Here is a 12,950-nt window from a genome sequence, read left to right on the forward strand (position 1 = left end):
TACCTAACATATTTTTTTACATAATAAATACATTTTATAATATGTTAGAGAATGAAATGATTTAATCATTGAATTTTTCATGTATCGTTTTTCGTCATATTATTATTTTATATTTTCATTGATAACTTCATATTGCACAAAGATTGCAAAAAATGTGCCCTTGGAAAAAATATATCAAATGAAAAATATATTAAAATTGGCCATTATATAAATATTTCATGGATATCGATCTTAAATACATTAGAAGACTTAAAATTAAGTTCCACATCGTTCCATGTTAAAACTTAAAATTAGACTTAATCTATAGTATCCTAATCCTAAAATTTACAATCTATGCTAGACACTCAATATTCAAAACTAGTGGAATTTAGATTGGATTGAAAATTTCTTAAAACTGAAATTTAAATTATTCCAAAATCCGGAAAAATTTAATAAAATGAATAACACATGATAATTTAAAGTCTATATTAATATGTTTTTCTCATTTAAAAACAAAAAAAAGATGAAATTTATTAAAATATATAATTATAAGACTTTTTATTAAAAAATCTTCATATCTTTGAACTTGATTCTCTATATTAAATTCTGAGTTTTAAAGGATACTTAATTTGAAGTCTTTTATTTCAAAAGTAGAATTTTTTTTATTAAAAATGAATATTCGAGAAAAATATCAGAAACGTGAACAAGCAATTGAAATTAAAATCATGACGTAACCAAAACGAATGAGAATCGGGAACTTTATACGATACATTCCTGAAAGTTTTTTTGACGAAAGAACAATATAATTAAATATAAACTAGATAATATCATATTGAGATATTCTTTCGTGAGTTTCGAGAAATTATAGTATATATATTATCCCGTGCAGATTGATGTCGCATTTTCTGTCGAATAATATCTTGTTAAATCGATAGATGATAACGAGACCGAAATACTTTGTCGTGCAACACGAAGTTTTTAGTTTTTATTTCATTGATTTCCTTTTTTCCTCTTCATCCCTCGATTCGTCAGTTTCCTGATCAGTTTCTTTCAAGTTTCATCAGACGATTTCAATTAGAAACGAGTTCAATTTTTAATCGGTTAACTCTGTTAGTGAGAAACTTGAGGTAATGAAATTCAATCGGACGATAATTATCAGCGAAAATTAATTTACAATCTTAATACCATATTGAATTCTTAAACTATTAGAGTTTCGAATAAATCCAATTGGAGCGGATTTATTCGTTTCCTAGCCACTTCTGAAGAGCATCTATTTGATTCATCAGAGGATCTGCTCATGTATTATGTATATGCGTGCTCCTTTACACGCGATGCTTATGATTTGTTCATCCTTTTATTAAGAGGAAGACAGCGGGACCGAAATGGCGCAGGATATCCCGAGGACGACGTACTTACCGGAAGTGGAGGAGGATGAAAGAAAGGAACGGGAACGGCGAACTGTTCAAGAGGGAACTGCTACGTGGAAACGACGAAAGGAGGAGTTGCAACGTCAAAAACACCGAGAACAGCGTGAAGTATGCGTCGTAAATGATTGTTACACGAAAGCTCGAGGATCGTTTACGTCAGTGGCCTTTGCTGCTGCTGACCACGACCCTCTTTAGGTTTATTTCGTTTCGTGTCGTTGTCTTTGATCGGATGAAGATCAATGCTGGCCTTCGTGTCGCCGACAAACCTTATTTTTTTCCCCTATCACAGCGTTTATTCGAAAGCTTGGCAATAACTGGTGGATTTACGAGCACGTGTGAAAGATTCGTAAAATTTAGGATTTTCAAGTGATCATATTGTTGTCCAAACGTATTTTAAAGTAGAAATGGAGTTATTTTAAAATGGCATAGTGATAGATAAAATTATATAATGTTTTTAGACATATTTTAACTTTTGTTTTCGATCGATGTTCAACTTGATTATTTGAAAAGAAACGTTTTATCGAAAGATATTAAAATTTTCAATAAAGTAATGTACTATTACATCGCGATTCAGATTGTGCTTCCAATTGAAAATTTTTTTCTTCAACGAGATTTAGCGTAACATGTGAATTCTAAAACAGTTTTTTGTAATTTTAATTTGTATAAACCGTATCATTAGTAGCCGCGTTATAATTACTACATATACATGTATCTGCCTTGGTAGTTGTAAGAAATATTTCACTAACGAGCGGAAATGTTCTCTTCAAGTTTTAATGGAACTCGCTTGTACCTTTAATATTGGTTGAATTATATTTTTTATCCATCATTTCTGTATGGATTATATTTCACGACACGATATTATGACGAGTCAAATGATATTTACAATTAGATTTACAAGTCAATCTCTCTATTTAATTATAAAGAGGCATAATTTATTACAATTAAAATAATAATTTTAATTAAGATTCTAAATTTTCTTTCATTCTTTTTTTAATAGTTTAATTTACAGGATAATTTGTTCTAAAGAGAGATAATTTTTCACAATTAAAAAAAGATAAGAATAATAACTGTTTTAATTATAAATCTAAATTTTCTTTTAAAATTTTTTATTTTAATCTATAAATTAATATATATTAATATATCTCTTAAAAGTGTACAATTTTGTTTTAAAAAGGTTGTAAATATCCATTTTATGCAAAAGCATCAAGAATATTTATTTGTATAAATTCAAGCTTTTTTTAATCGTAAAGAATAATTTTTTAAAAGATTCATACATAAAAGTTCATAAAATTCAAAGATTAAAATATTCGAATTCGCAAAAGAATCTTAATTCAAAGTATTATTATGCCGTGTCAATGTCAGAAGATGATAGGTACTAAGATGAAGTAATTTATTTAATAATAAATTTATTCGTGAATTGTAGTAACGAGTTAATTTGAATTTCAAAATTTGTGATCTGTAATTTTGACATTAGAAAATATACTTTTCTGCAAAACGGATTATTTCATGTTTTAATGAAAATGTTCTTGGTAAAACCAATTTAAAATAGGAATTTAAAACGTCTCGTTCTCTTTTTGTTTGAAAAGACATTTTCATCATAAAAATTCTCTCTTACATAACTGTGTGATATTTCGATATAAAGTTTCATGTAAAAAGATATTAAAAATATTATATTAAATGTTGAAATTATTTACATATGAGACATTCAAATTAGTTAAATAATATTTTTATTGAAGATATAATAAGATTTTAAATTTTCCATTTGTTTGTTATAATAATTGAAAGCTCATTTTAAGAAAATCTGTTATGTACATTTTTTTATATTAATTTTAATATTAATTTCCATAAGGAACTCTTTAAAAAAGGAAAGTTGAATCTCTTTTGAATTTTTACCTGATTTTTAAAATCTCGATAAGCGTGAAAAGTAGAGTTTTGAGAGTAAGTCGTGGGTATTCATTCTTTAAAACAGTTATACGGACAATGTGGTCGCAATAAATGCGCAGTAGAAGTAATCCGTGCAGAGTCAGACATATAAAAATCATAAAATAATAGTAGTTGATATAGCATTCTTAATACAAAAATCAATTTTCGAAAATAATATTTATTATTTTTATATTAATTGCATATCCCTGCCTAATATAAATACATATATAAATAATTTGTAGATAAATGTAAAAGGATGTAGAAAAAAGAAATTCTTTTGAATATCTGTAAAAAAAATTATAAATATAAGAAAATATTTTTTAAAATGGAAATCAATTAAATAAAAAAATCAAGTCAATAACCAAATCTTTCTTATTCTTTTGCAGCTGCAGCAACTTTTGAAGAATTATTCGCCTTGGGGTAAACCAGGTGGTGGTGCTCCTTGTGCTGCGACTCTTAGAAAGAAAAACGTCCCTCTAGAACCTCTGGAACTATCAAAGTGTCACGATTTCGGTCAGGTAAAATTTTAAGGAATTTATCTATTATATACACGTACATTTAAATGATAAAATTTATTCGAAATTTTTATAAAAAAGAAAAAAAAATATTAAAACAGAACAAATAGATATTTTATATATATTTTATATATATAAGTTTCATTACATTTTATGCGAATTCAATTATTTCTAATCAGATAATCACGTTCTTTTTTTATCTGTTATATGATTCGCTACGTTGCTTTTTATTCATTATTTTTACATTTGCATTTTCGACCGATGGATTATAGATTTTTATCGATCGATATAAATTCACGATAATAATAATTATTTTTTATTAAAACTGTTATTTATTCAATAGTATTAAAATAAAAATCCATAAATCGATTTTATGTGAATTAATAATTAATTTCAATTTTAATTCGTGTTATTTAATCCTTCATTAATTAATTTTGATACATCAGATTAACAAATTTAATTAATTTCATTGATTCCTATTTCTTTATTAAATAATTTAATATTTCTCTAAAATTTACTCTTAATTTATTAAAAATATGAATTAATGATTTCCAATCTGAAACTTTTATTTAATATAGTAGTTTTTGCAATATTAATAATTAATTTATTTTCAACTTTTACCAAACAAAATTATCACTTTGCTATTATAGTTTGATTATAAATAAATTTCGAATATCAAGATTACAAAGATTACACAATCTTCTATTTCAGCGAAAGTTAAAACTTATATTATATCGATGGAATTTTATTTTTTATTCACATACTTACTCACTTACATTCCAATATTCGTACATAATGTATTGCCTTACTTTTTAATTTCGTTTCTCCACGAATATTTTCCTCTGATTAAAAATTATTAGAATCACGTGCAAATAAAATCCACAAGTTGGTTTAATTTTTAATAAAAATGTACGCTCTTTTTATTTCAAACCAAGTGCTATTATTCAATGTCACACGAAATCTTGAATGAAATTTGTTTCATTTCCATGAAGTAACCGGTATATGTGACTCGTATCCGCCACCAAACCAAAAAAAAAAAAAAAAAGACCACGCGAGAAGGTAGGAACAGAAGGAGATCGCGAAATTCCGGGCACGAAAATCTGCAAATAATATTATTCCTCGACGTGACGTTATATACAAATATAAGTGGAAGGAAATGGGAAGGCTGGATCGAAAGTTGTTTGCAAAATTAGGATTCCTTTGTTCGAGGAGAAACAACGGCCAATTCGTGGCGAAGGATGTCGTTCTAATCCTTATTATCCTGCCACGAGAACCATTATCATCGTAAAGAACCGTTCACTTCTGCTTTCGGATAATAACCATGCAAACGTTTGCCTTCGATATGTTCCCAATGACGCAAGTAGACAACGTTCGTGATCGTGATTCGAGATCTAGTTCACAAAGATTATTTGCAATTCAAAGTTACGATAAAAATGATATATTGTGTGCGACTCTTCTGTCTCGCACAAAGATATAATCTTCGATTTACGTATTGCATATTTTGTTCATCTTTGATTTTTATTAGATAAGTTTAGCGAAGATTAAAATAATCGAGGATTTAAAATAATTGAGGCTTTGATAATTTTTCAGAGATGGATTTTTTTTTTTTTTTTAGAAAATTAATTTCTAAATTACGATAAATAAAGTATTAAAATGATGTAAAAATGAAAAAGAAAAAAGATGCTTTTACTACTAAATAGATAGTGATGGTGTGATAGTGGTGTGACGACAAGATATTGGGGGTTAATCACAGTATTCGTTGTCGCGGTTATGTTGATAAAATCCGGTGATATCGTCGTCATATCAGCGACGTTGTCTTTCATTAACATCTCAAGCTTGTACACGAACCCTCTTCGCCGTCCCGTTTATGACTTTGATCGCCTTTACATCGATATTCTTATGTGCTTGTTAACGAGCATCGAGAAGGTTTTTCCACGGATAATTTTCGATCATTAAGGTAATTCGCTTATTAGAATGTAGACGTGAAAGTTTCACTCGTGTATTTTGCATAAATTTAAATTAGATTTGTACAAATTGAGCATATCCATTGAGGAATCAACTGGAAACGGAATTATCCATTTTCTTTGCATTTTCTTTCATATTTAAAATTTGTTCCAGTTTTAAATCCTTCACTTTTCTAATTAATTAATTTTTTTTCTAAGAAAAAATACTTTGTACATTTTCTCGTATTAAAGGAACTAAAACATTCTTTTCGAGAAATGTTTATTTTTGTAAAGATTATAAAGAAGATGTGTTTGCAAAATTTTCAAAATTTCTATTTTTTATCTCCGTTTAGATAATCATTTTGCAATTTCACGAAATAATATCATAATGTTCGAGTTAGAATGAAAGAAATAAATTTCTCTCTCTCTCTCTCTCTTTCTGAAGAAATCTTATCCAGAATAATTATAACAAAGCAATGTTACAAACGTTTTAAAATAAATGGAATTTGATTCATGGATGGATACGTTCTGGAGAAATTCTTTAATGGGCTTTCCTTGTACGGTAAACGTGAAACGTGTTTTTTTTCTCGGCAATAACGTCGATAAAGAAAGAATGTCTACATGGTTAGGTGTTCTGCCCGTTTTCTGGACGTATCGCTCTCCGATCACGTAAAGTTGGAAACGTTTCTACCGGTATCCTAGCAAGAAAGTCAATTTCTCTTGCAGATACGGAAAACCTTTATATCGTGAGAATTTTCGAAGAAAATTCCAACGAAAAATTGGATGCAACGTCATCCCTTTGTTTCGGGAATTCGATGTTAGTCAAACTTTGAATCCGACCATCGAAGTTTTATCTCGAAAATTAGGTTCACACGAATAAAAAAATATAAAATATTGCGAACGAATCGATATAAATTCACGCGTACAAAATCGAATTTTCTTTTCAGAAACTAAAACGAACGAGAATAAGAAATGTTTCTTGCGATGCAATGGGAGGATAAATTCAACGCTTGAACATTCATCTATTCGAACAAGAAAAATCCTAATGATCCAAAATTTCTTTTCTTCTTCGTCGAAGTCGAGAATGATACGAATAAAGGCGGAAAATTTTCTAGCAATACGAGATAAATTGAACATTTGAAAAGGGGAGAAATGGCGACAAAGTCTCTCCAAAAGTAACGATGAGTGGTAAAAATAAAGCAGTCAGTGAGATAAATTCAACACTTGCGTGAATCAAAAGTACGAAAACAAAGTGGCAATCGAGTTGTTTCAAGTTTCTGTTAGCGTTCAAGTGATGAATTCGTCTCGAATATTAGGATACACCGGGTGGAATGATTTCAAGCACGTGCTTGAACACGGAACAGTCAACTCGTGAATGTAGGAAACGAAGCTTGGAAACTGCTTAATATGCTATGACGCCGTGTGCTTAGCTGGCACCGCTCTGGCCCTGGGGTCGACCTGGTCCGGGCGGAGTTCCTTGGAGGGATCCCAAGTTGCTGGGTGTGCGCTTCCTCGAATCCATGGTACGCATACTTCCTGATGCGTTAGGATCCGCGATCAGCTTGTTAGGAAGGCTTTCTTGTTCTCAAATTACTTGCTTGTCGAATTTTTCGATTTGTTTATTCGTATTCTAGAGAGATTCTAAAGTAGAACTAGAATTTGGAAGAGACAATTGCGCGTAAAGCGAGTTTATACTTGGCAAACAGATAGAATTGAATTTAATATAATAATAAATCTAAGAAGAGTTAAAATTTTAAGATTTATTTTATAGGATTTTAATGATATTTAATAAGCTATAATGATTACTTTCTATTTATAAGATATAGATATAAAGAAAATTATATAAAGAATTATAGACAATTCTTATAGTTCAATTTCCTCCTCTTATTTTTATCGTGATCGATAAAAATAAAGTTTGGTTTACTCGAAGCTTCAATAGAATTTTTTCCAAAAGAAAGAAAGAACATGTTCGCAATTTACCAAAGAAATTAATTAACTCCCGACAAACAATATTATAAATTACGTGTCAATTTACGTGAAAATTATGTTCAATTCAAATTCTGGTTATTCTTTCGTATCTCCCTATAATACGTTTACAACATGTTTATATTATTTAGGAGATCGCTTAAACATGTCGCCTCTCACCAATTCACCAAGTCTCTCGCCTGCCTAAACTTTTTCAGATCGATTGGACCGTTCTTCACGGCTTTGTACATAAACGCATCGAAACGTCGCCGGAAATTCAACTCTTCACAGGTCAACGTGTAATTTCAACGTGTATATATATATATATATATATATATAGTACTCGTAGCTATGATCGACATTCGCCTTTGCTTTTTAGCATCCGGGATGCATGACCCGGATTAACAGAGGTTAATCGTCCGAGTGAGTCCTGAAAACTGTAATTTAATCAAATTCCCGGCGATCTTTTCATCTTTGACCCGCGCCTTCAACGGACACGCAGGTTAAATCTTCAATTCGTAGAACGCAACGACGCGTATCGTTCCAGATTTTTTCCCTTGGACGGAATATATCATCGTACACGTTGGTGTAAACAACGTTTGAAGTGGAAATTAGCGTTTATATTAACGCGCTTTCGAGGAAACCGTGGTCGAGTTTCCGTGGAGACCTGGCGCCAAACCGAAGGGGTCCTTTCCTTTGGTTTTCTCTCCAAAACTCTTAATTTTTAATCAACGTACACATCGTTGAAACGGAGGAAATACGTAACCATGCCACTGCATGATAAACAAGCAACAATTCTAAAATTTAAACAGAAATTTGATTCTGTAAAACCGTCTTGCTTTTTCTTCTTTCCCCTCCTCGTCCCTCGAAGATTTTTCAAACGTCGAATCTTTGCTTCGTCCCAGATCATCCTTGTTATCTCTTTCTCTTCCTCACCGATGCTCGAATCTGTTTCTAGATTTATGGAGGGTTTTACGTTTTTCCCCCATAATAAACCTCGCACAGTCTAACTAACCAGTTAAGTGGAATGATGTTGATGAATGGACGAAGCAACGAACGTTAAGTTGCGTCTGGCCAAGCGATTACTGACTATCCGATGATAGATTTCTCTCGTCAACTTTATTGCTTCCCCTTCTCGTTATTTACCCTTTGATTTATCCTCTTTTCGTCCTTTCTCCTTCGCCCGTGTCCTCGATTTTAGGTATTTGCTTTTAATCAAGTTCTCAGCCGCGAAACTTCCATATTTTTCTTTTTCGACCCCGATATCGAAAACGTGATTGAACAAGATCAATATCGATATATCTACCGATTTCAATTTCAGTTTCATCGATTTTTAACGCGGACGACAAACTGTTTAACTGCTCCTTCGATCTCTACATTAAGTAATTCGATTATGAGTTATTAGATTTCGCCAATTTTTCCCCTCTCCATAATGTATAAATTATATATAATTTTACCACCAGGAAACTTTATCCTCTCGGATCAATTGTATCGCCTCGAGGGAACGGCGTCGCTAAAAATCAACAATCCGTGAGTAACGAAATTTCGAAAAAAAGCTGGCATAAAAGTAGAGAAATCGTCGCGAGATTACGCATAAAATTTAGAAACAAATGGCACCGTCGACGTACAGAGCCCACAGCCTTCCCTTAGATCCTGGAAAGAAACGAAGTCGAAGCAAACGTCCGCGACGTGAATACGAATGAATATCCTCGCCAGACCGAGCTCGATTCCATTTGCACCGCGCAAGTTGCATCAGTTGCAGCTTCGAGTTTTACCGCTTTCAATCGTTTCAGGGATGGACGAGCGATTCGACGATCGAGAGGTTACACAGAAGGAGCGTTAATCCTTTACCGGTCACGGACGTGAACAAGTTCCTCGACGATCAGCCAGGTAAATCGGTGGAAATTGGCCGCGCGTCGACGCGATGAATATCCGGTTTCTCAGCTCGGTTCCGTTCCCCTAGGTGTCGCCACGGGTATGCAACTGGCGAAGAGCTATTCGAAAAATCCTTACAACGAGGAGGTTCAAGTGTACGAATTGACCGGGGGCGTGGAATTGGTGCCGCTTTTAACCAGCAGGCGTTGCTGCTCGCGATCGAAGGGTGCTCGTCACATTGCCACCGACGCCACTCGACCTGGATACACAATAGACTCGTACGTATTATCGTGAAGTTCTTCAAGTTGTTTTCAACAATTACTTTTTGCATAAATTCGTTTGCGTAAATGATTTTTGGTTCTCTTTCTTTGGTGCTGAAAGTATTATTAGAGTGAGATATCTTCTTGGATGAAATATTTTTAAACTCGAAATTCTTTTACTTTGTTTGACGGAAAATTAGACAGAAATATATTGGCAGATTTTATTCCATATGATGACAATGGATCCATAATTGATAATAATATCGAATTTATAGTTCCAAGCTCTTCTTTTTTCTTTCTTCAAAAATACAATTATATTCCTTGATATTCCATAAAATTACGATTGTTATAATCTCTATTCGATTTAACTCTATCATTGTTAAAAAATCAAAACTTCTTGTATCTCCATCCATCCTGTTCCCTATAAAATTACGATTGTTACAGTCTCTATTCGATTTAACTCTATCATTGTTAAAAAATCTCAAAATCTCTCGTACCTGTTCCCCATCCTTTCGCAAGCTTTTTCACTTCTATTCCAATAAAGCTAACCCCTTTTGTAGAATTACTTAGATTTTGTAGATTCCATTTGGAATTCGGATTGACCCTTCCCTCGACCCTTGCTCGTGTACAATCTTGACGTGTCGAAAGGCGACACCATATCAAAATGCGACGAGGCATGAGCCTACAATGCAAGTCTGGTTAGCGTTGTTACGCTACTCGAGGGATGTAACTACATTACAGGTAATCAACTCATTGACCCGAACTCTCTCTGGCCCTCGACAACTTCAGCTGCTCCGCAGCATCCTACCGAATGTTTGTCAACGTTGCAATCTGTCGCTTCGTATCGCTCGTCAACAGTTTTCCGCTTGCAGTATCTTCGTAAGTTTCTCTTCCCGCTTTGGAAAGCGGTAATTACACGGTGAAAAATCGGCGATGACGGCTGCCACACCGAGCATTGTCCTCACCTTTCGGGATACCACTTTCCCTTCTCTCGTCTTCGAGATCTTTTTTTTAAAATTACGAAACGAATCAGCGCGGAGAGGAGAAGGACGATCATTCGAGGACAATTCGAGCCGAGATTGTTGTCTTTCCAGAATTTTAATACATCTTGGAGAATTAATGAGGGTAGTTGATAATTGGAATTTTTCATCTTTCAACTTTGGAAATTTCCTTCCAATCCTTCTATATCTCGATCTTCATTCGAATCGACCAAGTTATTATTAGATTCGTTGAATTATTTAAGATTCATTAATATTAAAGGGAAGAGAGAGACATTTCGACATTTTGAATTTCGAATTCTATTGATCGTTGTTTCCGATAAAATAAATATGTAACTTTCTGTAACTTTTCGTTCCCTATTTTCAGTTTCGTGTAAAATTTTAAAAATGTATTAGTTTGGTTTCGTGTTAATTAATTTCGAGTTCTCATTACTAATAATGGAGAGCGCAAGGAATATTGTTTTATCGTGACGTCGTTATACCGATTACAGAGGGGGAACGCCGAGAGACTAATGTATAACAAGACACTTTGATAGCGTTTAATGGAATTTTGTATGAAGCAGCCGTCAGGGATGTTACGTTGTTTATAATACGGTTGGACGTCAGCGGAACACTGCGGCAATTAATCATCGTTGATTATCGACTGCTTTATGGAATAAACGAAAACAGGATCGAGGCCATGTATATCTCGTTACATGAATTTGGAATGGGTAGATCTTTATAAATAATCGATTTTCATTCTTTCCCTCTCCTTCTGCGAAAATAACGAGGAGGGGAATGTGTAAAGATAAGAACGAATTCTAAAGAGGCGGAGATGTGTTTCTAATTCTTTTTTCCCTTGTGTGTTTTTTCAACGAAGGGATCCTCTTGAAAAAATATTGTTGGCGAAAGAAAAGGCGTTGGAACAACGCGTTGCTCCTATTCTCGCACCACATTCTTGTTAATCCGATGATTAAAAATTTGATCCCCGTGAAAAGAGCCATCGAGCATTCCAACACTTTCTCCTCTGGTTCTTTTACATTCTTATTGAAAAGAAATAAGGTTAAGGTAAGATTTGAACAAAAGCATACCTCTAAAATAACGCGAGATCCTTTCCACTTGATGATTCTATTTTATTTTCTTCTGATTAATTATTCGCTCTTGCGTGTCGATTGCAGAGTGATCGATGCAGAGTTCCATGATGATATTCCTCAACAACTCGAATATAGAACTTTAGATATTCTTGTTTTGTATAAAAGTTTATATCGATTCGTGCTCGATTCCCTTATGAAATATTAGAAAGAGCGAAAGACAAACGGAAAGGAAGAAGAATTTTATTTGTATAATGTCTTCCATCTATTAAAGAGCAAATACCTTACAGCAGATTACCGTCCGACAAGTCGTGATGTAGGTGTCTCACAATATAATACCACGCTTATCTTATTTGTTTGGAAGACTTAAATCTGTCGAGACAGAATTACAAGGAATTATTTCAAATGCACGTCTGGATCTTTGAAGATAACTTTGAATAGATTTTTATAATATTTCTTTAACGTTTCGGATCTTCCCGTTTTATAATTATTAATTCTAAAAAAAAAATTAAACTATCATTAATTTCAATTCTTGAAATTATTTTTTTCAATTAAATAATTTTGGGAAAGTTATACTTGTAAAGATGATTTTTTTTATTTATTTATCTTCATCCATGGGCACATTGGAATATTTTACCATTCGTCATTTGCTATTATAATGAAAAAGGATTGGATGATTCGAAGAAAACTGAGAAGTAGCATAATTTCCTTCCTCTTTATTCCTTGAATACGAGAAGCGGAGGTGTTTCGTTAAATTTTTTTCACGAATTTTATTTCCTCACGAGGGAACATTGATAAAAGATATACGAAACTACTAGGATAATATTCTCGTAAAAAGCGAAATACGGTTCAGAAACAATATTGCAATAGTTCTCCGAGTACCATAGAAGTTTGTATTGCGGTGGGTTAGTCTCTCGTAAGTGGAAGCTTGGTAACAAGTAGTTGGTGTTTGCTTCGTATATTATTGTCGTAAAAAAAAAAAAAAAAAAAAAAAA

The 12,950-nt window shown here is 32.6% G+C and overlaps 1 protein-coding gene across 10 annotated transcripts in view; it reads left to right on the forward strand.

Moving 5' to 3' along the window:
- LOC102678676 overlaps positions 1-12,950 on the forward strand; it is a 26,787-nt gene that overhangs the window by 8,133 nt on the left and 5,704 nt on the right. For 5 of the 10 annotated variants that reach the window (XM_031510294.1, XM_031510297.1, XM_031510295.1 and 2 more), the window contains exons 2-6: positions 1,342-1,514; positions 3,716-3,847; positions 7,218-7,310; positions 9,546-9,649; positions 9,714-9,905. In XM_031510294.1, the coding sequence (XP_031366154.1) occupies positions 1,362-1,514; positions 3,716-3,847; positions 7,218-7,310; positions 9,546-9,649; positions 9,714-9,905 (674 nt within the window). In that variant the 5' untranslated portion in view covers positions 1,342-1,361. Of the gene's footprint in view, positions 1-1,341; positions 1,515-3,715; positions 3,848-7,217; positions 7,311-9,545; positions 9,650-9,712; positions 9,906-10,447; positions 10,657-12,950 lie in introns of those variants that run through there. The other 5 variants (XM_031510296.1, XM_031510291.1, XM_031510292.1 and 2 more) reach the window with 5 other exon arrangements.

This window comes from Apis dorsata, unplaced genomic scaffold, assembly GCF_000469605.1.
Source record: "Apis dorsata unplaced genomic scaffold, Apis dorsata 1.3 scaffold_220, whole genome shotgun sequence".
NCBI lineage: Eukaryota > Metazoa > Arthropoda > Insecta > Hymenoptera > Apidae > Apis > Apis dorsata.